This window comes from Ranitomeya imitator, chromosome 1 (assembly GCF_032444005.1).
Source record: "Ranitomeya imitator isolate aRanImi1 chromosome 1, aRanImi1.pri, whole genome shotgun sequence".
Lineage (NCBI taxonomy): Eukaryota > Metazoa > Chordata > Amphibia > Anura > Dendrobatidae > Ranitomeya > Ranitomeya imitator.
The window spans coordinates 558,264,643-558,288,485 of record NC_091282.1 but is presented as its reverse complement, the minus strand read 5'-3'; the positions used below and the strand labels follow the sequence as shown (position 1 = coordinate 558,288,485).

Below are 23,843 nucleotides of genomic sequence, written 5' to 3'. Positions count from 1 at the left end.
TTAGAGTAATGAATAGGCGGCTCCGCCCCTATGGGAGGTGGAGCCGCTTATTCATATCTCTAATGAGCGGTCCCACGTGACCGCTGAAGAGGGGAAGAAGCTGCAGCACAGAAGCCCGTGGGACGGCAGGGACAGCGCGAGGATCGCTGGGACTAGGTAAGTATGCCTCAGCGACCTCACCCCCTCACCCGCCGACCCTGCCACCCACATTGACTCGAGTATAAGCCGAGAGGGGCACTTTCAGCCCAAAAATTTGGGCTGAAAATCTCGGCTTATACTCGAGTATATACGGTAGGTATTGCTGGTGGTCAAGACTTAGACATATTTATTAATGTGACTTTTATTTTAATTTTTTTTTCTGTCAATCAGGACACATTTCAAGATGCTAAAATCTATCAACTGCCAATGTGACATTTTGATAAATTTTGAGCAAAAAAAAAAAAGTGGAACTTTTCCTCCAGCAAGGCTGATGGAAAAAGTACCACAAGGGATTAACTATCCCCACAAAGGTTTTCTTTTCATATGGCTGCATGTGGTTTTTTTTTATTAGGGAATCATTACATGAATATGTTGAGATCCTATGGTAACCATTTTTCCATGCATGCAAAGTTCCTTTTAGCTTAGCACTGACATTGTCACTTGAATGCAATAAATGCAATGAAAACCATACGTTCTTAAATGCACAAAAACATAAGACAGACCGATCTAAACATAAATCTGTAGGGTAGGCAAGTAACTTCATATATATGTATTTGAAGATGGGCAATAGGGAGAATTTTGAACTGCTAAGGATCACCAGTGGTCTTGATTGCAAAAATAATAACATTTTCATGAAAAAAGATGTAGAATCCTAAAGGTTGAGTAAAAAGAAAATAACACAGAAATAGGGTATACACTCCCTTACAGAAGTTATGTCGCTTACCCATGTTATGTAAATAAAAGCTTATAACCTGACGTTAAATTCTTCCATTGGTTGTATAAATGGAAACCCTCCGAAATGTGGTTAAGGTTAAAAAAATTAATTGACATCAATGCAGAAATATTGATCAGTTAATGGACACAGAATGGTCAGATTTTGGCAAGACAAAAGTTGTGTCGCCCACAGAAAGTAATGTGATATTCAAACAAATAATTACCGTAACTTAAAGGGAACCTGTCACCCCGTTTTTTGAGATTGAGATATAAATACTACACGCGCGGCCCCAGGAAGATGGCCGCCCCCACCGATGACAGGGGGTGATAGCGCAGATCGCGCGCACCTTGTTCACGTGCCCACAGTGGATGTCACCTCAACGTGCGGACACCACTACGCCACCAACGTAAAGCTGAGGAAGAAACAGCGCTGTGAACACGCCCACCCGACCTGACCAGCCAAATTGACAGGCGAAAACGGCGACTTTGGTAATGTATTGCGCAGCGTAGGTGGGGAATCAGGGTACACTACATACACTATAGTAACGCGCAGCGCAGGCCCTATTTAACAGTATTTATATCTCAATCTCAAAAAACGGGGTGACAGGTTCCCTTTAAAATACAAATATAGGTTGCATAACATTGGTGAATGAAGTTGTGGTGCTATTAGAGTCATATTTAATATTTTGTGTGACTTCCATGAGCTTGAAGGACTGCATCCATGTGATTCAACAATGATTCATACAATTTATTAATGAAGTCATCAGGAATAGCAAAGAATGCAGTCTTATATGCCTCCCAGAGTTCATCTAGATTCTTTGGTTTTGTCTTCCAAGCTTCCTCTTTCATCCTACCCCAAACATGCTCAGTGATGTTCATGTCTGGGGACTGGGCTGGCCAGTCCTTGAGCACCTTGATCTTTTTTGCCTGGAGGAACTTTGTTGTACAGATGGATGTATGAGATGGAGCAACATCCTGCTGCAGAATTTGACCCCTTTTATGATTTCCACTAATAAAACATAACCTTTAATGATAAATACTAAAATATGCACACCCAACAGGACACAAACAAAAAGAAAATGTAAAGTGCTCAGGTGAACCAGTGCTCAATATAAAATATAATGGTTTGATATCACCCAAGCTGCCGGACACTGTATACTTCCGCACGACACAGTAGAGATCCAGGTTTGTGAAAGAAGGCAGGGCTGAAATTCACATGTCTACCCTGTAGCCCCTGTGTAACTCCTGTCCTGACAAGGACAGGCCCCAAATGGACCTCATTATAGGGGACCAGCACACCCAATGTATATGAAGGCAGACAGGTACGGACTGGGACTAAAATTCAGCCCTGGCATTTGCAATCACACAGGCCCATGTTGTCCCATTTCCAAGCAACAGATGGGGATATATTATTAACATTATCGTGGATGGAGGAGAGCAAGATTTAGAAGACCAATATTTCTAATGATACCTGTGGCTTGATGGGGTACGTGACGGAGTCAGCGACTTTGTGCTCCATCACAACTGTTAACAGTATGGGAGTCTTGAGAACACTGATTCTGCTAACAAAATAGCAGACAAGGCAGCCCATGAGCAGACAGGCCCTTCTGGCATTTGCCAGAATTGCCCAATGGCCAGTCCGGCCCTGAAGGCAGAGTCCCAGATCCTCTTGAAATATAGTTTCCTCCTCCCTACGCGTTTCAACTCCGGTCATGGAGAATCATCAGGGGAGTCACATGGAAGTAAGTGCCAACGGGCACTACCTCCTTTCACAAACCTGGATCTCTACTGTGTCGTGCAGAAGTATACAGTGTCCGGCAGCTTGGGTGAGATCAAACCATTATATTTTATATTGAGCACTGGTTCACCTGAGCACTTTATTTTTTTTTTTTGTTTGTGTCCTGTTGGGTGTGCATATTTTAGTATTTATCATTAAAGGTTATGTTTTATTAGTGGATATCCTCCACAGCTGATTCTGTCTTGAGCCAGAGGGTATATGTATGGCGTTATTATCACACACTATTGCTTCTCTTGTTGTTGATTTTCCCTTTTATGATTTGGAATATAAGAGGTAGCTAATACTTCTTGATATTTTAGGCTATTGATATTGCCTTCCACCTTGCAAATGTTTTGCACATCCCCATACTGAATGTAACCCCAGACCACGATCTTTCCACCACCAAATTTAACTGTTTTCTGGGTGTATTTTGGATCTATACGAGCTCCAGTAGGTCTCCTGCAGTATTTGCGGCGGCTGTGGTGTAATTCTACTGAAGATTCATCAGAGAAATCCACCTGCCGCCACTTTTCCAGCGTCCATCTGTTTAGCAGGCTGTGGGACTTTGCAAATGCAACATGGTTTTTTATTTGCCTTTTGTTTAGTGCTGGCTTCTGGGCACTGATTCAACCATGGAGGCCATTTCGAGACAAAAGCCTACAAACTGTTCTAGTTGACACAGGGACTTGAGGTGACCAGGCCTGTTAGAGCTCTGCTGCAGTGGAAGAGGGGCTTGCTTTGGATTTTCTAACCAACAATCGTTCCTCCTGAGCAGTTGTCTTGCGGGGTCTGCCAGACCCAGGCTTGCCAAACACATCTCCAGTCTCTTCAAATCTTTTTTTAATTCTTTGTTCTTAATGCTGAGACACATTAAAGGTGCCAGCCACCTCTGCAGTGGATCTGGTCTTCAGCCTTTTGATAATCCAGGCTTCGGTCGCAGGGTGGATTTTTGGCATATTGTCGGAGCTCAAGTTGCAGCTTAAGTGAAGGTCTGGGGTGCTGGGTTTCTTTTTATACACACACAGTAATTAACCGATCATTTACTGAGCACAGGTGAGGATGTAAACTAGGATTAGGTGGATTATATGACCAGGTGACAAAACTTTTGTCTTGCCAAAATCTGACCATTCTTTGTCCATTAACTGATCAATATTTCTGCATTGATGCCAATTTATTTTCTTAACCTAAACCACATTTCAGAGGGTTTCAGCTTTCAAAAGAATAATTCATACAACCAATTGATGAATTTAACATCAGGTTATAAGCTTTTATTTACATAACATGGATAAGCGTCTTAACTTCTGTCAGGGAGTGTATACAGCTCCGGAAAAAATTAAGAGACCTCAAAACGTTCAGTTTGTCTGATTTTTCTCTTTATAGGTATATTTTTGAGTAAAATGTAAATTGTTCTTTTATTCTATAAACTGCGGAAAACAGGTCTCTGAATTTCCAAGCAATACATTTTGTATTTTTTTCTGACAAAGAAAAATGATCAAAATTTAAAACAAAATAAAATAACCAGTGCTTTCAGACCTCAGATAATACAAAGAAAACAAGTTCATAATCATTTTGAAACAACAATACTAATGTTTTAACTCAGGAAGAGTTCAGAAATCAATATTTTGTGGAATAACCATGATTTTTAATCACAGCTTTCATGCGTCTTGGCATGCTTTCAACCAGTCTTTCACACTGGTTCTGGTGCAAACATTTAAGCAGTTCTTTGTTTGATGGCTTGTGACTATCCATCATCCTCTTTGTTACATTCCATAGGTTTTCAATGGGGTTCAGGTCTGGAGATTGGGCTGCCCATGACAGGGTTTTGATGTGGTGGTCTCTTAATTTTTGCCAGAGCTGTATATATATATATATATAAAATTAAGAGATATAATATAATTAATATATATATATATATATATACAGTGGGGCAAAAAAGTATTTAGTCAGTCAGCAATAGTGCAAGTTCCACCACTTAAAAAGATGAAAGGCGTCTGTAATTTACATCATAGGTAGACCTCAACTATGGGAGACAAACTGAGAAAAAAAAATCCAGAAAATCACATTGTCTGTTTTTTTAACATTTTATTTGCATATTATGGTGGAAAATAAGTATTTGGTCAGAAACAAACAATCAAGATTTCTGGCTCTCACAGACCTGTAACTTCTTCTTTAAGAGTCTCCTCTTTCCTCCACTCATTACCTGTAGTAATGGCACCTGTTTAAACTTGTTATCAGTATAAAAAGACACCTGTGCACACCCTCAAACAGTCTGACTCCAAACTCCACTATGGTGAAGACCAAAGAGCTGTCAAAGGACACCAGAAACAAAATTGTAGCCCTGCACCAGGCTGGGAAGACTGAATCTGCAATAGCCAACCAGCTTGGAGTGAAGAAATCAACAGTGGGAGCAATAATTAGAAAATGGAAGACATACAAGACCACTGATAATCTCCCTCGATCTGGGGCTCCACGCAAAATCCCACCCCGTGGGGTCAGAATGATCACAAGAACGGTGAGCAAAAATCCCAGAACCACGCGGGAGGACCTAGTGAATGAACTGCAGAGAGCTGGGACCAATGTAACAAGGCCTACCATAAGTAACACACTACGCCACCATGGACTCAGATCCTGCAGTGCCAGACGTGTCCCACTGCTTAAGCCAGTACATGTCCGGGCCCGTCTGAAGTTTGCTAGAGAGCATTTGGATGATCCAGAGGAGTTTTGGGAGAATGTCCTATGGTCTGATAAAACCAAACTGGAACTGTTTGGTAGAAACACAACTTGTCGTGTTTGGAGGAAAAAGAATACTGAGTTGCATCCATCAAACACCATACCTACTGTAAAGCATGGTGGTGGAAACATCATGCTTTGGGGCTGTTTCTCTGCAAAGGGGCCAGGACGACTGATCCGGGTATATGAAAGAATGAATGGGGCCATGTATCGTGAGATTTTGAGTGCAAACCTCCTTCAATCAGCAAGGGCATTGAAGATGAAACATGGCTGGGTCTTTCAACATGACAATGATCCAAAGCACACCGCCAGGGCAACGAAGGAGTGGCTTCGTAAGAAGCATTTCAAGGACCTGGAGTGGCCTAGCCAGTCTCCAGATCTCAACCCTATAGAAAACCTTTGGAGGGAGTTGAAAGTCCGTGTTGTCAAGCGAAAAGCCAAAAACATCACTGCTCTAGAGGAGATCTGCATGGAGGAATGGGCCAACATACCAACAACAGTGTGTGGCAACCTTGTGAAGACTTACAGAAAACGTTTGACCTCTGTCATTGCCAACAAAAGATATATTACAAAGTATTGAGATGAAATTTTGTTTCTGACCAAATACTTATTTTCCACCATAATATGCAAATAAAATGTTAAAAAAACAGACAATGTGATTTTCTGGATTTTTTTTTCTCAGTTTGTCTCCCATAGTTGAGGTCTACCTATGATGTAAATTACAGACACCTCTCATCTTTTTAAGTGGTGGAACTTGCACTATTGCTGACTGACTAAATACTTTTTTGCCCCACTGTATATATATAGAGCACCGTCCCTTACATATTGGATTATATAGAGCCCTGTTTTTTATTACATACCCCTCCGTCTTGTTAGGCTACGTTCACATTAGCGTTGTGCGCCGCTGCGTCGGCGACGCGACGCACAACGCACCGAAAAACGCGTGCAAACGCACGCAAAAACGCTGCGTTTTTCGACGCGTGCGTCGTTTTTTGACGAAAATCGGACGCAAGAAAAATGCAACTTGTTGCGTTTTCTTGGTCCGACGCTAGCGTCAAAAAAGACGCACGTGTCGGAAAACGCAACAAGCAAAAACGCATGCGTCCCCCATGTTAAACATAGGGGCGCATGACGCGTGCGTCGCCGCTGCGTCGCCCGACGCTAGCGCGACGCACACTAGCCGAACGCTAGTGTGAACGTAGCCTTAGCTGTATAATGCAATGGTGGCTGATGGAGCATGGAAAAGCTTGTTTTCTAATGGAGGAGCTGATGGACTGGTCATCTGGTCAGCTTCTCCATCAGCAGTAATTTTATATCTAACAATAGAGGGGACTATGTAATAAAAGAGGGGGCTGTGAATAACAAAAATAACACTACACTATGTAAGAGACAGCACTTTACATAACAGCAGAGGAAGCTATATAATAAGGGACAGCATCACATATAACTAGAGAGGAAGGTACATAATACATAACAAAAGAGGAAACTATGTAACTAAGGATGGTGGTATACATAATCAGTGAGTACGCTATATACTAAGAAACTGTGTTAGACATAATAAGTGAGTACACTATATACTAAGGGACTGTGCTATACATAAGTGAGTATACTATATACTAAGGGACTGTGCTATACATAAAAAGTGACTTCAATATATACTGAGGGATGGCGCTTCACATAATAAGTGAGTACATTATATACTAAGGGACTGTGCGATACATAAGAGAGTACACTATATAATAAGGGTCTGTGCTATGTATAATAAGTGAGTACACTATATACTAAAGCAGGGGTCCCCAACTCCAGTCCTCAAGGCCCACCAACAGGTCATGTTTTCAGGATTTCCTTTGCATTGCACAGGTGATGCAATTATTACCTGGGCAAGACTAAGGAAATCCTGAAAACATGACATGTTGGTGGGCCTTGAGGACTGGAGTTGGGGACCCCTGTACTAAAGGACTGTGTTAAACATAATAAGCAATAATAATGTCTTCCTCCACTTCTCCCTGTTCCTAAATCCATTATAAATCCCCCTTCATCCCACCCCAATCCCCACACCCCTCATTGTCCTCCTCCCCTGCATCCCATTATTGTCTTCTCCCCCACCCCCATCATTGCCCTCTTCACCACCTCCATCATTGCCTTCTCCCCCACCATCATCATCATTGCCCTTTCCACCACCTCTATAATTGCTTTCTCCCCCACCACCCCATTATTACCTATTCCACCACCTCCATTATTTCCTCCTCCCCCACCACCCCATCATTGCCCTTTGCACCGCCTCCATAATTTCCTCCTTCCCACCACCCCATTATTGCCCTTTCAACCACCATCATTGTGATTTCCACCACCTCCATCACTGCCTTCTCCCCCACAACCACCATCATTGCCCATTTCATCACCTCTATAAATTCCTCCACCCCCACCACCCCATTATTGCCCTTACCACCACCCCATCATTGTCCTTTCCACCACCTCCATCATTGCTTTCTCCTCCACCACCCCCATCATTGCCCTCTTCCTCATCCCCATCATTGCATTCTCCCCATCACCCCAATCATTGCCCTCTCCTCCACCTACACACGCACGCACACACACCACCACTCATCCCTACACACATACACATGTACGTACACACATACACAGCACCTCTCACCTCTCCACATGCTCTCCCACAGCATCATCATCGCCAGCAGCTTCTTCTCTCTGGCACAGCTGCGGTGCTGAATGATGACATCATCCAGCTGCACTGCTGACTGCTGTGTGAGACAGGAAGCACGAGCAGGAAGCAGGACAGATCTCTCCCTGCCCACCGCAAATGAGGACAATCTGGCCCTCATTATTAGCCACCCTGCTGGGGCCCCCATTCATCTCTGGGCCCCGATGCAGATGCAGAGACTGCAGAGCTTCTTCCTGTACCCCCCATAGGGGTGGAGCCGCATATTCCTTACTGTAATGAGCGGCAGCGGTGACCGTTCAATACAGGAAGAAGCTGCGGCTCCGGGGAACCAGGGACCTGCAGGGACTGTGCCAGGAGCAGGTGAGTATAATGGGGTGGGGGAGTGCTGTGCGATATCCACCTTTCCTCTTTCCGGTTCCGCTCCATCATCAGCGTCTTCTGCAGTGACGCTCAGGTCAGAGGGTGCGGTGACGTGGTTAGTGCGTGCCCTCTGCCTGAAAGTCAGTGCAGAAGATGCTGAAGGCGGAGCGGCGCCGATACGAGGAAAGGTGAATATAGCAAGTGCCGGGGGCCTGAGCGACGGACAGGTGAGTATGTGATTTTTTTTATCGCAGCAACAGCAAATGGGGCAAGTGTCTGTATGGGGCCATAATCAACGTTTGTGCAGTGCAGCACTGTATGGGGCAAGTGTCTATATGGAGCATCTTATGGGGCCATAAATAACGTTTGTGCAGCACTGTATGGGGCAAGTGTCTATATGGAGTATCTTATGGGGCCATAATTAACGTTTGTTCAGCACTGTATGGGGCAAATATCTTTATGGGGCCATAATTAACGTTTGTGGAGCATTGTATGGGGCAAGTGTCTGTATGGAGCATCTTATGCGGCCATAATCAACGTTTGTGCAGCACTGTATGGGGCAAGTGTCTATATGGAGCATCTTATGGGGCCATAATTAACGTTTGTGAAGCACTGTATGGTGCAAGTGTCTATATGGAGTATCTTATGGGGCCATAATTAACGTTTGTGCAGCATTATATGGGGCAAGTGTCTATATGGAGTATCTTATGGGGCCATAATTAATGTTTGTGCAGCACTCTATGGGGCAAATATCTTTATGGGGCCATAATTAATGTTTGTGGAGCATTGTATAGGGCAAGTATCTGTATTGAGCATCTTATGGGGCCATAATCAACATTTGTGCAGCACTGTATGGGGCAAGTGTCTGTATGGAGCATCTTATGGGGCTATAATCAATGTTTGTGCAGCACTATATGGGGCAAATGTGTCTATGGAGCATTTTATGGAGCTATTAATAACCTTTATGCAGGATTATATGGGGCATATTTTAATATGGAGCATCTTATGGGGCCCATCATAAACTTATGGAGCATTATATGGGGCTCTTGATTCAATATCAATATTCAAAAACACTTAACCTACTGATGTCTCAATTAATTTTACTTTTATTGGTATCTATTTTTACTTTTGACATTTACTGGTAGCTGCTGCATTTCCCACCCTAGGTTTATACAATGTCAGAAGCGTCTTACCTGGGCCAAAAAGAAAAAGAACTGGACTGTTGCTCAGTGGTCCAAGGTGTTGTTTTCAGATGAAAGTAAATTTTGTTTTTTTTCATTTGGAAATCAAGGTCCCAGAATCTGGAGGAAGAGTGGAGAGGCACACAAACCAAGCTACTTGAGGTCTAGTGTGAAGTTTCCACAATCAGTGATGGTTTGGAGAGACATGTCATCTGCTGGTGTAGGTCCACTGTGTTTTATCAAGACCAAAGGTAGTGCAGCCGTCTACCAGGAAATTTTAGAGCGCTTCATGCTTCCCTCTACTGACAAGCTTTTTGGGGATGGAAATTTAATTCTCCAGCAGGACTTGGCACCTGTCCACACTGTCAAAAGTACCAATACCTGGTTTAAAAACAACAGTATGACTGTGCTTGATTGGCCAGCAAACTCACCTGACCTTAACCCCATAGAGAATCGATGGGGTATTGTGAAGAGGAAGATGAGAAACACCAGACTCAACAATGCAGATAAGCTGAAGGCTGCTATCAAAGCCACTTGGGCTTCCATAACACCTCAGCAGTGCCACAGGCTGATTGCCTCTATGCCATGCCGCATTGATGCAGTAATTGATGCAAAAGACCAAGTATTGAGTGCATTTACTGAACATACATTTCACTTGCATATCTATGTATACAGCAACATCAAAATCAAAGTATAAGTATTTAGCGGCTTTTAGCACTCTCAAAATTAGTGTGATTAGTTCACAAAGTTTCTAACAAATTTATATTTTACTTGTTTATAAGGGTGTCTAGTGTGTTCTTTGCCTATTTGGTTCCCTATTTGTCTAATATTTCAATAAATGATAACATTAGAAATATTTAGTGTGATTATCATGAAATAATAATTATAAAGTTGAATGTTCTAGAAAAAAAATGTCATCAAAACGTCATAAAACGATAGCATGGAAAAATTTCCAGTCCTTGGCTGCAATATTTGGTATTGCCTCTAAATCAAAATCAGTATTAGAACTGTTTGTCAATGATTGAGTTGATATGGCTGTGCAGCTGGGTTGTCATGGTTGAGAAGGCATGGTAGAAGCACATACTCTGCAATAATGAATCACCAGCTGGCAGTCAAGATGCCACAATAACATTTGCAGGCTGAATGTGTAGTGTTGGCTATAAAGCTTGGTGATTTTGTTTGAGTCCCTTAGGTTTAGTGAATTGAAACTGAAATGCTATATATAATGGCAATGTAGGAAGATGTGTTCTTCAACCATTGTGAAAACAAATGATTGTTATTTTGCAATGACTGTGCCTCTAGGCCATAAAAGAAAATCATTTTCTGAGGTGAAAGAACTTGGCTAGCTACCTTTGGGGTAGCCAATAGTAAGGACAACCTTTTTAGCTGACATCATTTATGATCATGAGATTGAATGCATGCAAGTCATTGTTAACCTAACAAAAGGAGGTCTCTAAACTAAGGACCTTGCTTTTGGATTGAGATATGTATCAAGCAATTATAGGTGTTCTGTTTGCAGCCACTTATTTTTAGCCATATAATGTAGAATACTAATTAGGACACACTTCAGCTAGGTAATTAAAATGTATATATTTGAAATCCAAGTGGTACATATTTTCCAAATCATTATATTGAATAGATTTGGATATACTGCACATGTGTTAAAGTAGAAAGGCAAGAAAAATGTTCTTGATAAATAAAAACAACATGCTGTCAGTTATGACTTTGTTGATAGTGTTTTCACTTTTCCATTTTAACATATTTGACCAAGTTTCAACATTATTGGATTTTTGGTTGTATATCTGGAATATGGCCATTTTTTAATTAGTAATTATTATAACTGTGAGGAGCTGGCCTCGTTCTAAAGACTATTGGACCAATGCACGTAGAGCGGAATCAACAGCTTTAAGGGATGCAGACGTTTTCCAGCACTCAGCACCGGTAATGTCGATCTTATTGTTGTGTTTTATTAGAGATTTACTTGCTCATCAGTTCAACCTCAGGAATTAGTGTTTCCATTCAGTGACAGTAAAGGTACCGTTACACTAAACGACTTACCAACGATCACGACCAGCGATACGACCTGGCCGTGATCGTTGGTAAGTCGTTGTGTGGTCGCTGGGGAGCTGTCACACAGACAGCTCTCTCCAGTGACCAACGATCCGGGGAAAAACTGTCTTCAACGATGCCAAGGTCTCCGGGTAACCAGGGTAAACATCGGGTTACTAAGTGCAGGGCCGCGCTAAGTAACCCGATATTTACCCTGGTTACCATTGTAAAAGTAAAAAAAAAAAAAACACTACATACTCACATTCCGATGTCTGTCACGTCCCCCGCCGTTAGCTTCCCGCACTGACTGTGACGTCACCGCTGTGCTCTGCTTTACGGCCGGCGCTGACAGTCAGTGCAGGGAAGCTGATGCCGGGGGACGTGACAGACATTGGAGTGTGAGTATGTACTGTTTTTTTTTTTTTTAACTTTTACAATGGTAACAAGGGTAAATATCGGGTTACTAAGCGTGGCCCTGCGCTTAGTAACCCGATATTTACCCTGGTTACAAGTGAACACATCGCTGGATCGGCGTCACACACGCCGATCCAGCAATGACAGCGGGTGATCAGCGACCAAATAAAGGTCCTGATCATTCCCCAATGACCAACGATCTCCCAGCAGGGGCCTGATCGTTGGTCGCTGTCACACATAACGAGATCGTTAGCGGGATCGTTGCTACGTCACAAAAAGCGTGACGTTGCAACGATATCGTTAACGATATCGTTATGTGTGAAGGTACCTTAAGCAGAAGTGCAGGTTGGATCTTTTGTATACGTAAGGCTAGAAACAAGATTGGTAAACAGGTAAAAAAATTATTCCATTACTCTTGTTCCTGTCTCAAAGACCTCAATTGAGCCATTATTTTATATGACTGTACGTTGACTCTTGTTGATTGTTAATTTGTAAATGACTGCTGAGCAAGTATTGCATCAACCCACTGCAGTTTACTAATCTACCCAACCAGGACGAATATGCAGGTAAATAGAACAATCGAACAATGAAGGATCAAGTACCCACAACTTCCCCCAATCCTGTGGAGGAATGTCCTGAATGGGTATAAAGTCTCTGGCTCCCTATGCAGAGGGCCTCTTCAGGAACAACCCAAAGAACCATGACTTTATCTGATGTAATACAGGTCTGACCTCTGCCCATCACTGAACCCACAAAGATGTTTGGAGAAACCCGGTTGGAACTGTATTATATGTTGTTGTCGACTAGAGCCGGGCACATGTGCTACAGTCTTTATATTCATCTGGATGTGAGAAACTATCTTAAGGACTGTAGTTGCTGGCTGGAGTGAGATACAGTGGGTATGTAAAGTATTCAGACCATTGCAGCCATTTGGTAACTTCAAAAAAGTTCATTTTTTCTCATTAATCGACACTCTGCACCCCATCTTGACTGAAAAAAAAAACAGAAATGTAGACATTTTTGCATATTCATTAAAAAAGAAAAACTGAAATATCATATGGACATACATATTCAGATCCTTTATTCAGACACTCATATTTAAGTCACATGCTATCCATTTCATTGTGATCCTCCTTGAGATGGTTCTACTCCTTCATTGGAGTCCAGCTGTGTTTAATTAAACTGATAGGACTTGATTTGGAAAAGCACACACCTGTCTATATAAGATCTCACAACTCACAGTGCATGTCATACCAAATGAGGATCATGAGGTCAAAGGAACTGGCCAAGGAGCTCAGAGACAGAATTGTGGCAAGGCACAGATCTGGCCAAGTTTACAACTGAATTTCTGTAGTACTCAAGGTTCCTAAGAGAACACTGGCCTCTATAATCCTTAAATGGAAGAAGTTTGGGACCACTAAAAGTCTTCTTAGACCTAGGCATCCAGCCAAACTGAGCAATTGTGGGAGAAGAGCCTTGGTGAGAGGTAAAGAAGAACTACTGTGGCTGAGCTCCAGTGATGCAGTAGGGAGATGGGAGAAAGTCCCACAAAGTCGTCTATCACTGTAGCCCTCCACCAGTCGGGCCTTTATGGCAGAGTGGCCTGACGGAAGCCTTTCTTCAGTGCAAGACACATGAAAGCCCACATACAATTGCTAAAAAACACATGAAGGACTTCCAGACTATGAGAAATAAGATTTTTTCTGCTCTGATGAGACGAAGATATGCCTTTTTGGTGATAATTCTAAGCGGTATGTGTGGAGACAACCAGGCACTGCTCATCACCTGCCCAATACAATCCAAACAGTGAAACATGGTGGTGGCAGCATCATGCTATGGGGGTATTTTTCAGCTGCAGGGGCAGGACAACTGGTTGTCATTGAAGGAAACATGAATGCGGCCAAGTACAGATATAACCTGGATGAAAACCTCTTCCAGAGTGCTCTGGACCTCAGACTTGGCCAAAAGTTCACCTTCCAAAAAGATAATGACCCTAAGCACACAGCTTAAATAACAAAGGAGTGGCTTCAGAACAACTCTGTGACTGTCCTTCACTGGCCCAGCCAGGGCCCTGACCCAAACCCAATTGAGCATCTCTGAAGAGACCTGAAAATAGCTGTCCACCAATGTTCACCATCCAACTTGATGGAACTGGAGAGGACCTGCAAGGAAGAATGGCAGGGAATACCCAAATCCTGGTGTGAAAAACTTGTTGCATCATTCCCAAGAAGACTCATGGCTGTACTAGCTCGAAAGGGTGCTTCTACTGAACAAAGGGTCTGAATAATTATGACCATGTAATATTTGAGTTTTTCTTTTTCAATAAATTTGCAAAAATGTATAAATTTATGGTTTTTTTCCAGTCAAGATGAGGTGCAGAGTGTACATTGAGAAAACAAATGAACTTTGAATTTACCAAATGGCTGCAATGAAACAAAGAGTGAAAGATTTAAAGGGGTCTGAACACTTTCCGTACCCACTGTACATGTGTTATGGTAGTAATATCCATAGTCTGGATGTGAGGAACTGTCTTAAGGGCTGTTGTTGTTGGTTTGAGTGGGATACATGTGCTACGGTCATTATATCTGCCTTCTGGAGGAGAATGGACTGTGACTACAGACTATACCAGTTGGAGATACAAAAGCTGTTGGCCAACCAAAAGTTGGGAGACTGTGGGTATCTTCTGGAACGGGGCACTATTCACCCCAGGATGTGATCTTGTAGACTGGGGACATTGCATTGTGACTATCTACCCGGAATTGCTGTAAGGCCGAGGAATTAAAGAATAAAAATAGTTACATTATTAACCTGCCTAGGTGATTATTACAGTTCACAACCTCAGAGCTTCACAATAACAAATTGGAAAACATATTTTGTCTAAAGTATCTTTTGGAAGACCTCAGAGTTCAAAATTGATGTCTGAATTGTGAAATTTCATTGCGTTTCTTACCCCATCAAGGACAACATCTGCAAAGAGTTTGTATGTTCTCCCCGTGTTTGCGTGGGTTTCCTCCGGGCACTCCGGGTTCCTCCCACATTCCAAAGACATACTGATAGGGAATTTAGATTGTGATCCCCATCGGGACAGTGATAATAATGTGTGCAAACTGTAAAGCGCTGCGGAATATGTTAGCGCTATATAAAAAAAAAGATTATTATTATTATCTGTATCAGTTGCCCACAATTATTTTTTGGTTTGATTTTTGCACTAAAGTTTTTATTCTTTACTATATCTCTAAAGCAATACTGATGAAAAAGTGAGTATGTAGTGCTCTGTCATAATTCTATCAGGTTGTCATATTGTGGTTTACATGATACGCTTCATGATGATGGCTTCTCTTCCTCGTAGTGGTTGCTGATGCAGTTGCTTTTGGTATGATCTCACCAAACATTCACTCTGAGGTTAGGCATGCCTTACTTTTCCATATAATACAATGTTGCCTTCACCAGATAAATTTTATCAAAGCCTCTCTCTAGTCTCCTTATGTAGCACACTAAAAGACACAGTAGATTAAAGAAAAAACACCAATGGATATTGACATCATTTCAGTACAATACGATGCTGTAGACACAAAAGTATCTGCCAAATAGGATCCTATGAAATGTCTCAGACCTAGCATAAGAACAGGCAAAAGATTGGCACAAGATAGGATAAAACAGACTTCAACACTCAAGGGAGAAGGAAAAAAAGGGTCAGGACAGGTTGGAAGAAACTAACACTGGTCAATCCATTAGTATAAAAACTCAGTAGATGAATATTCAATATTAAGTGAATGGTTTCAAAGCAGAGGGGAGCAGCACCTGAGAATGGATGGGAGAACACTGTTAGGATAACAGACAGTATACCTGAGATACCACAATGAACTAGAAGTTGGGAAGACGCTGATGGCACAAAATACCATTAAAATGCTTCTTGATTACAGAAGAGTGACTTCATGTCTTCCAGGTAATGAAGGAAGGGTGATCAACTCATGAAGCCCTAGGGAGTGCAGGAACACATGGAAGCCCTGCAGTTGTGGCACTTGTAAACCCACTATTGGCCACACACAAAAGTCATGATCATGAGTCATGAGTCTGAGGCCATGAATAACATGCAGTTTTACTACATGCCCAGCATATCTTACAGCCATAGAGATAGACATGAGCATAGGAACTCCGGACATAGGCAACCGCATCAAAGAGAATGACAAGGGATCAAGCAGGCAAATGCACCATTCCTGCACTGCATTACCTGCATTAGCACACAGTGATGTCTGACTCAGGCTGAGGTCTACTATGATGCAGACACAGAAATGGCATCATGTTCATGGTATATACTGTATTCCAGCAAACAGCAGTACTCTGCCTCTCACACTCCACTTCACAATATGCCACTCAGGAACATTTCCTTACTTGCATCTGCACTGACTTTCATGCTTTTCCTAATTAAGGGTCTTCCTCATGCACAAAGCAGCAGGCAGCCCAGGGACGCATCCAGTACCTGGCTGCAGCAGGCATCCCAGGGACATATCCAGTACCTGGCTACAGCAGGAAGCCCAGGGACATATCCAGTACCTGGCTGCAGCAGGAAGCCCAGGGACACATCCAGTACCTAGCTGCAGCAGGAAGCCCAGGGACACATCCAGTACCTGGCTGCAGCAGGAAGCCCAGGGACATATCCAGTACCTGGCTGCAGCAGGCATCCCAGGGACACATCCAGTACCTGGCTGCAGCAGGCATCCCAGGGACATATCCAGTACCTGGCTACAGCAGGAAGCCCAGGGACATATCCAGTACCTAGCTGCAGCAGGAAGCCCAGGGACACATCCAGTACCTAGCTGCAGCAGGAAGCCCAGGGACACATCCAGTACCTGGCTACAGCAGGAAGCCCAGGGACATATCCAGTACCTGGCTGCAGCAGGAAGCCCAGGGACACATCCAGTACCTAGCTGCAGCAGGAAGCCCAGGGACATATCCAGTACCTGGCTGCAGCAGGCATCCCAGGGACACATCCAGTACCTGGCTGCAGCAGGAAGCCCAGGGGCACATCCAGTACCTGGCTGCAGCAGGAAGCCCAGGGACACATCCAGTACTTGGTTGCAGCAGGAAGCCCAGGGACATATCCAGCACCTGGCTGCAGCAGGAAGCCCAGGGACACATCCAGTACCTGGCTGCAGCAGGAAGCCCAGGGACACATCCAGTACTTGGCTGCAGCAGGAAGCCCAGGGGCATATCCAGTACTTGGCTGGAGCAGGAAGCCCAGGGACACATCCAGTACTTGGCTGCAGCAGGAAGCCCAGGGGCACATCCAGTACCTGGCTGCAGCAGGCATCCAAGGGACACATCCAGTACCTGGCTGCAGCAGGAAGCCCAGGGACACATCCAGCACCTGGCTGCAACAGGAAGCCCAGGGACACATCCAGTACCTGGCTGCAGCAGGAAGCCCAGGGGCACATCCAGTACCTGGCTGCAGCGGGAAGCACAGGGGCACATCCAGTACCTGGCTGCAGCAGGAAGCCCAGGGACACATCCAGTACCTGGCTGCAGCAGGCATCCCAGGGGCACATTCAGTACCTGGCTACAGCAGGCAGCCCAGGGGCACATCCAGTACCTGGCTGCAGCAGTAAGCCCAGGGACACATCCAGTACCTGGCTGCAGCAGGAAGCTCAGGGACACATCCAGTACCTGGCTGCAGCAGGAAGCCCAGGGACACATCCAGTACCTGGCTGCAGCAGGAAGCACAGGGGCACATCCAGTACCTGGCTGCAGCAGGAAGCCCAGGGACATATCCAGTACCTGGCTGCAGCAGGAAGCCCAGGGACACATCCAGTACCTAGCTGCAGCAGGAAGCCCAGGGACATACCCAGTACCTGGCTGCAGCAGGAAGCCCAGGGACACATCCAGTACCTAGCTGCAGCAGGAAGCCCAGGGACACATCCAGTACCTGGCTGCAGCAGCCAGCCAAGGGACACATCCAGCACCTGGCTGCAGCAGGAAGCCCAGGGACACATCCAGTACCTAGCTGCAGCAGGAAGCCCAGGGACATATCCAGTACCTGGCTGCAACAGGAAGCCCAGGGACACATCCAGTACCTAGCTGCAGAAGGAAGCCCAGGGGCACATCCAGTACCTGGCTGCAGCAGGAAGCCCAGGGACACATCCAGTACCTGGCTGCAGCAGCGAGCCCAGGGACACATCCAGCACCTGGCTGCAGCAGGAAGCCCAGGGACACATCCAGTACCTGGCTGCAGCAGGAAGCTCAGGGACACATCCAGTACCTGGCTGCAGCAGGAAGCCCAGGGACATATCCAGTACCTGGCTGCAGCAGGAAGCCCAGGGACACATCCAGTACCTGGCTGCAGCAGGAAGCCCAGGGACACATCCAGTACCTGGCTGCAGCAGGAAGCCCAGGAACACATCCAGTACCTGGCTGCAGCAGGAAGCACAGGGACACATCCAGTACCTGGGCTGCAGCAGGAAGCCCAGGAACACATCCAGTACCTGGCTGGAGCAGGAAGCCCAGGGACACATCCAGTACCTGGCTGCAGCAGGCAGCCCAGGGACACATCCAGTACCTAGCTGCAGCAGGAAGCCCAGGGACACATCCAGCACCTGGCTGCAGCAGCCAGCCCAGGGACACATCCAGAACCTGGGCTGCAGCAGGAAGCCCAGGGGCACATCCAGTACCTGGCAGGAGCAAGAAGCCCAGGAACACATCCAGCACCTGGCTGCAGCAGGAAGCCCAGGAACACATCCAGTACCTGGCTGGAGCAGGAAGCCCAGGGACACATCCAGTACCTAGCTGCAGCAGGAAGCCCAGGGACACATCCAGCACCTGGCTGCAGCAGCCAGCCCAGGGACACATCCAGAACCTGGGCTGCAGCAGGAAGCCCAGGGACACATCCAGTACCTGGCAGGAGCAAGAAGCCCAGGAACACATCCAGCACCTGGCTGCAGCACGAAGCCCAGGGACACATCCAGCACCTGGCTGCAGCAGCCAGCCCAGGGACACATCCAGCACCTGGCTGCAGCAGGAAGCCCAGAGACACATCCAGTACCTGGCTGCAGCACGCAGCCCAGGGGCACATCCAGTACCTGGCTGCAGCAGGAAGCCCAGGGGCACATCCAGTATCTGGCTGCAGCAGGAAGCAGGGGCACATCCAGAACCTGGGCTGCAGCAGGAAGCCCAGGGACACATCCAGCACCTGGCTGCAGCAGGAAGCACATGGACACATCCAGTACTTGGCTGGAGCAGGAAGCACAGGGACACATCCAGTACCTGGGCTGCAGCAGGAAGCCCAGGGGCACATCTAGTACCTGGGGCACATCCAGTACCTGGGCTGCAGCAGGAAGCCCAGGGACACATTCAGCACTTGGGCTGCAGCAGGCAGCCCAGGGACACATCCAGTACCTGGCTGCAGCAGGAGGCACAGGGGCACATCCAGTACCTGGCTGGAGCAGGAAGCCCAGGGACACATCCAGTACCTGGCTGCAGCAGGAAGCTCAGGGACACATCCAGCACCTGGCTGCAGCAGCCAGCCCAGGGACACATCCAGAACCTGGGCTGCAGCAGGAAGCCCAGGGGCACATCCAGTACCTGGCTGCAGCAGGAAGCCCAGGGGCACATCCAGTATCTGGCTGCAGCAGGAAGCAGGGGCACATCCAGAACCTGGGCTGCATCAGGAAGCACATGGACACATCCAGTACTTGGCTGGAGCAGGAAGCACAGGGACACATCCAGTACCTGGGCTGCAGCAGGAAGCCCAGGGGCACATCTAGTACCTGGGGCACATCCAGTACCTGGGCTGCAGCAGGAAGCCCAGGGACACATTCAGCACTTGGGCTGCAGCAGGCAGCCCAGGGACACATCCAGCACCTGGCTGCAGCAGGCAGCCCAGGGACACATTCAGTACCTGGGCTGCAGCAGGAAGCCCAGGGGCACATCCAGTACCTGGGGCACATCCAGTACCTGGGGCACATCTAGTTACTGGGGCACATCCAGTACCTGGGCTGCAGCAGGAAGCCCAGGGACACATTCAGCACTTGGGCTGCAGCAGGCAGCTCAGGGACACATCCAGTACCTGGGCTGCAGCAGGAAGCCCAGGAGCACATCCAGTACCTGGCAGGAGCAGGAAGCCCAGGGACACATCCAGCACCTGGCTGCAGCAGGAAGCCCAGGGACACATCCAGCACCTGGCTGCAGCAGCCAGCCCAGGGACACATCCAGCATCTGGCTGCAGCAGCCAGCCCAGGGACACATCCAGTACCTGGCTGCAGCAGGAAGCCCAGGGGCACATCCAGTACCTGGCAGGAGCAGGAAGCCCAGGGACACATCCAGTACCTGGCTGCAGCACGCAGCCCAGGGGCACATCCAGTATCTGGCTGCAGCAGGAAGCAGGGGCACATCCAGAACCTGGGCTGCAGCAGGAAGCCCAGGGACACATCCAGTACTTGGCTGGAGCAGGAAGCACAGGGACACATCCAGTACCTGGGCTGCAGCAGGAAGCCCAGGGGCACATCTAGTACCTGGGCTGCAGCAGGAAGCCCAGGGGCACATCTAGTACCTGGGCTGCAGCAGGAAGCCAGGGACACATTCAGCATTTGGGCTGCAGCAGGCAGCCCAGGGACACATCCAGCACCTGGCTGCAGCAGGCAGCCCAGGGACACATTCAGTACCTGGGCTGCAGCAGGAAGCCCAGGGGCACATCCAGTACCTGGGGCACATCCAGTACCTGGGGCACATCTAGTTACTGGGGCACATCCAGTACCTGGGCTGCAGCAGGAAGCCCAGGGACACATTCAGCACTTGGGCTGCAGCAGGCAGCTCAGGGACACATCCAGTACCTGGGCTGCAGCAGGAAGCCCAGGAGCACATCCAGTACCTGGCAGGAGCAGGAAGCCCAGGGACACATCCAGCACCTGGCTGCAGCAGGAAGCCCAGGGACACATGCAGCACCTGGCTGCAGCAGCCAGCCCAGGGACACATCCAGCATCTGGCTGCAGCAGCCAGCCCAGGGACACATCCAGTACCTGGCTGCAGCAGGAAGCCCAGGGGCACATCCAGTACCTGGCAGGAGCAGAAAGCCCAGGGACACATCCAGTACCTGGCTGCAGCACGCAGCCCAGGGGCACATCCAGTATCTGGCTGCAGCAGGAAGCAGGGGCACATCCAGAACCTGGGCTGCAGCAGGAAGCCCAGGGACACATCCAGTACTTGGCTGGAGCAGGAAGCACAGGGACACATCCAGTACCTGGGCTGCAGCAGGAAGCCCAGGGGCACATCTAGTACCTGGGCTGCAGCAGGAAGCCCAGGGGCACATCTAGTACCTGGGCTGCAGCAGGCAGCCCAGGGACACATCCAGTACCTGACTAGGGGATCCTCCGGTACCCCGGTGGGCCAGTCCGAGCCTGCCTGGGGCACATCCAGTACCTGGGGCACATCCAATACCTGGGGCACATCCAGTACCTGGGGCACATCCAGTACCTGGGACACATCCAATACCTGGAGCACATCCAGTACCTGGGGCACATCCAATACCTGGAGCACATCCAGTACCTGGGGCACATCCAGTACCTGGGGCACATCCAGTACCTGGGACACATCCAATACCTGGGGCACATCCAGTACCTGGGGCACATCCAGTACCTGGGGCACATCCAGTACCTGGGACACATCCAATACCTGGGGCACATCCAGTACCTGGGGCACATCCAGTACCTGGGGCACATCCAGTACCTGGGACACATCCAATACCTGGGGCACATCCAGTACCTGGGACACATCCAATACCTGGAGCACATCCAGTACCTGGGGCACATCCAGTACCTGGGGCACATCCAGTACCTGGGACACATCCAATACCTGGGGCACATCCAGTACCTGGGGCACATCCAGTACCTGGGGCACATCCAGTACCTGGGACACATCCAATACCTGGGGCACATCCAGTACCTGGGGCACATCCAGTACCTGGGGCACATCCAGTACCTGGGACACATCCAATACCTGGGGCACATCCAGTACCTGGGACACATCCAATACCTGGGGCACATCCAGTACCTGGGGCACATCCAGTACCTGGGGCACATCCAGTGCCTGGGACACATCCAATACCTGGGGCACATCCAGTACCTGGGGCACATCCAGTACCTGGGACACATCCAGTACCTGGGGCACATCCAGTACCTGGGGCACATCCAGTACCTGGGGCACATCCAGTACCTGGGGCACATAACGTAGGGGCCACATCAATAATAGACAAGAACCCCCTTGCATTCCGATGCCCTGTTATCAGCACACTTACCCATGCTGCGAACTGGAAACCAAGCCACATAGGGTTAATTCTCTGGCATAGCAGGACCAGGACATGGGATGGTGATGGGATCGCAGTCACTTCTTCTGCTGCCTCATTTTGCTTGGACTGTGGCTCGGAAATCAGGGCAGAAGTTGTTTCCGTGGCTCCGCCGCACTGCCGCAGCCGAGGAGCCCACCCTGGTCCTGTAGATTGGTCAATGCTGCAATGTCTCTTCTCTCCAGCCCTCCCTCCCCCGCAACTCCAGCGGGTAACTCAGCTGACAGAGCCTTCAGGGGGTCTCTATAGCCTGCAGCTGGGGGGCGACCTGGCTGCAGACATGCCGTGCCTGCCTGGCATAGGTGGGGAGGGGTAAGGCTGGCTACGGTCTGCTACTTGGGTATCATGTGAGGTTTGGGAGACACCCCCTAGTCCTGCAGATGAGATACTGCAGGTATACAGCACGGTGCTGCGATGTGAAATCCCCCAGTATGCAGAGACCTGCAGCCCTCCATGCTAATAGACGGCGGTATACTGGGGCAAATGGCAACCGAGAAAGGCGTAGATAAGACACAGCTGGTCACAGTGGTGGGTGCAGACACCATCTAGCTCCTGCAGGAAGGCTGGCATGGATGGATGGGTGTTATCGGCAGCGATGCTCAAGTCTACAACATATACTGTACTTCAGACTGGATGCTGTATGGTGCCTGCAAAGATAGGAAGGTGCAGTGTGCTGCTGAAGGACACACATATATCAGAGTGCTGTGTGCTGCTGAAGGACACATATATATATCAGAGTGCTGTGTGCTGCTGAAGGACACACATATATCAGAGTGCTGTGTGCTGCTGAAGGACACACATATATCAGAGTGCTGTGTGCTGCTGAAGGACACACATATATCAGAGTGCTGTGTGCTGCTGAAGGACACACATATATCAGAGTGCTGTGTGCTGCTGAAGGACACACATATATCAGAGTGCTGTGTGCTGCTGAAGGACACATATATATATCAGAGTGCTGTGTGCTGCTGAAGGACACACATATATCAGAGTGCTGTGTGCTGCTGAAGGACACACATATATCAGAGTGCTGTGTGCTGCTGAAGGACACACATATATCAGAGTGCTGTGTGCTGCTGAAGGACACACATATATCAGAGTGCTGTGTGCTGCTGAAGGACACACATATATCAGAGTGCTGTGTGCTGCTGAAGGACACACATATATATCAGAGTGCTGTGTGCTGCTGAAGGACACACATATATCAGAGTGCTGTGTGCTGCTGAAGGACACATATATATATCAGAGTGCTGTGTGCTGCTGAAGGACACACATATATCAGAGTGCTGTGTGCTGCTGAAGGACACACATATATCAGAGTGCTGTGTGCTGCTGAAGGACACACATATATCAGAGTGCTGTGTGCTGCTGAAGGACACACATATATCAGAGTGCTGTGTGCTGCTGAAG

At 47.5% G+C, this 23,843-nt stretch overlaps 1 protein-coding gene across 1 annotated transcript in view; it reads right to left on the bottom strand.

Annotated features, from left to right (window-relative positions):
* The window catches only part of KCNN1 (potassium calcium-activated channel subfamily N member 1), a 200,418-nt gene extending 177,771 nt beyond the window's left edge, over nt 1–22,647 (bottom strand). The window contains exon 1 of the mRNA XM_069767772.1: nt 22,386–22,647. Coding sequence (XP_069623873.1) covers nt 22,386–22,415 — 30 coding nt within the window. The 5' untranslated portion in view covers nt 22,416–22,647. The remainder of the gene's footprint in view (nt 1–22,385) is intronic.
* Nucleotides 22,648–23,843: the final 1,196 nt, after the last annotated feature.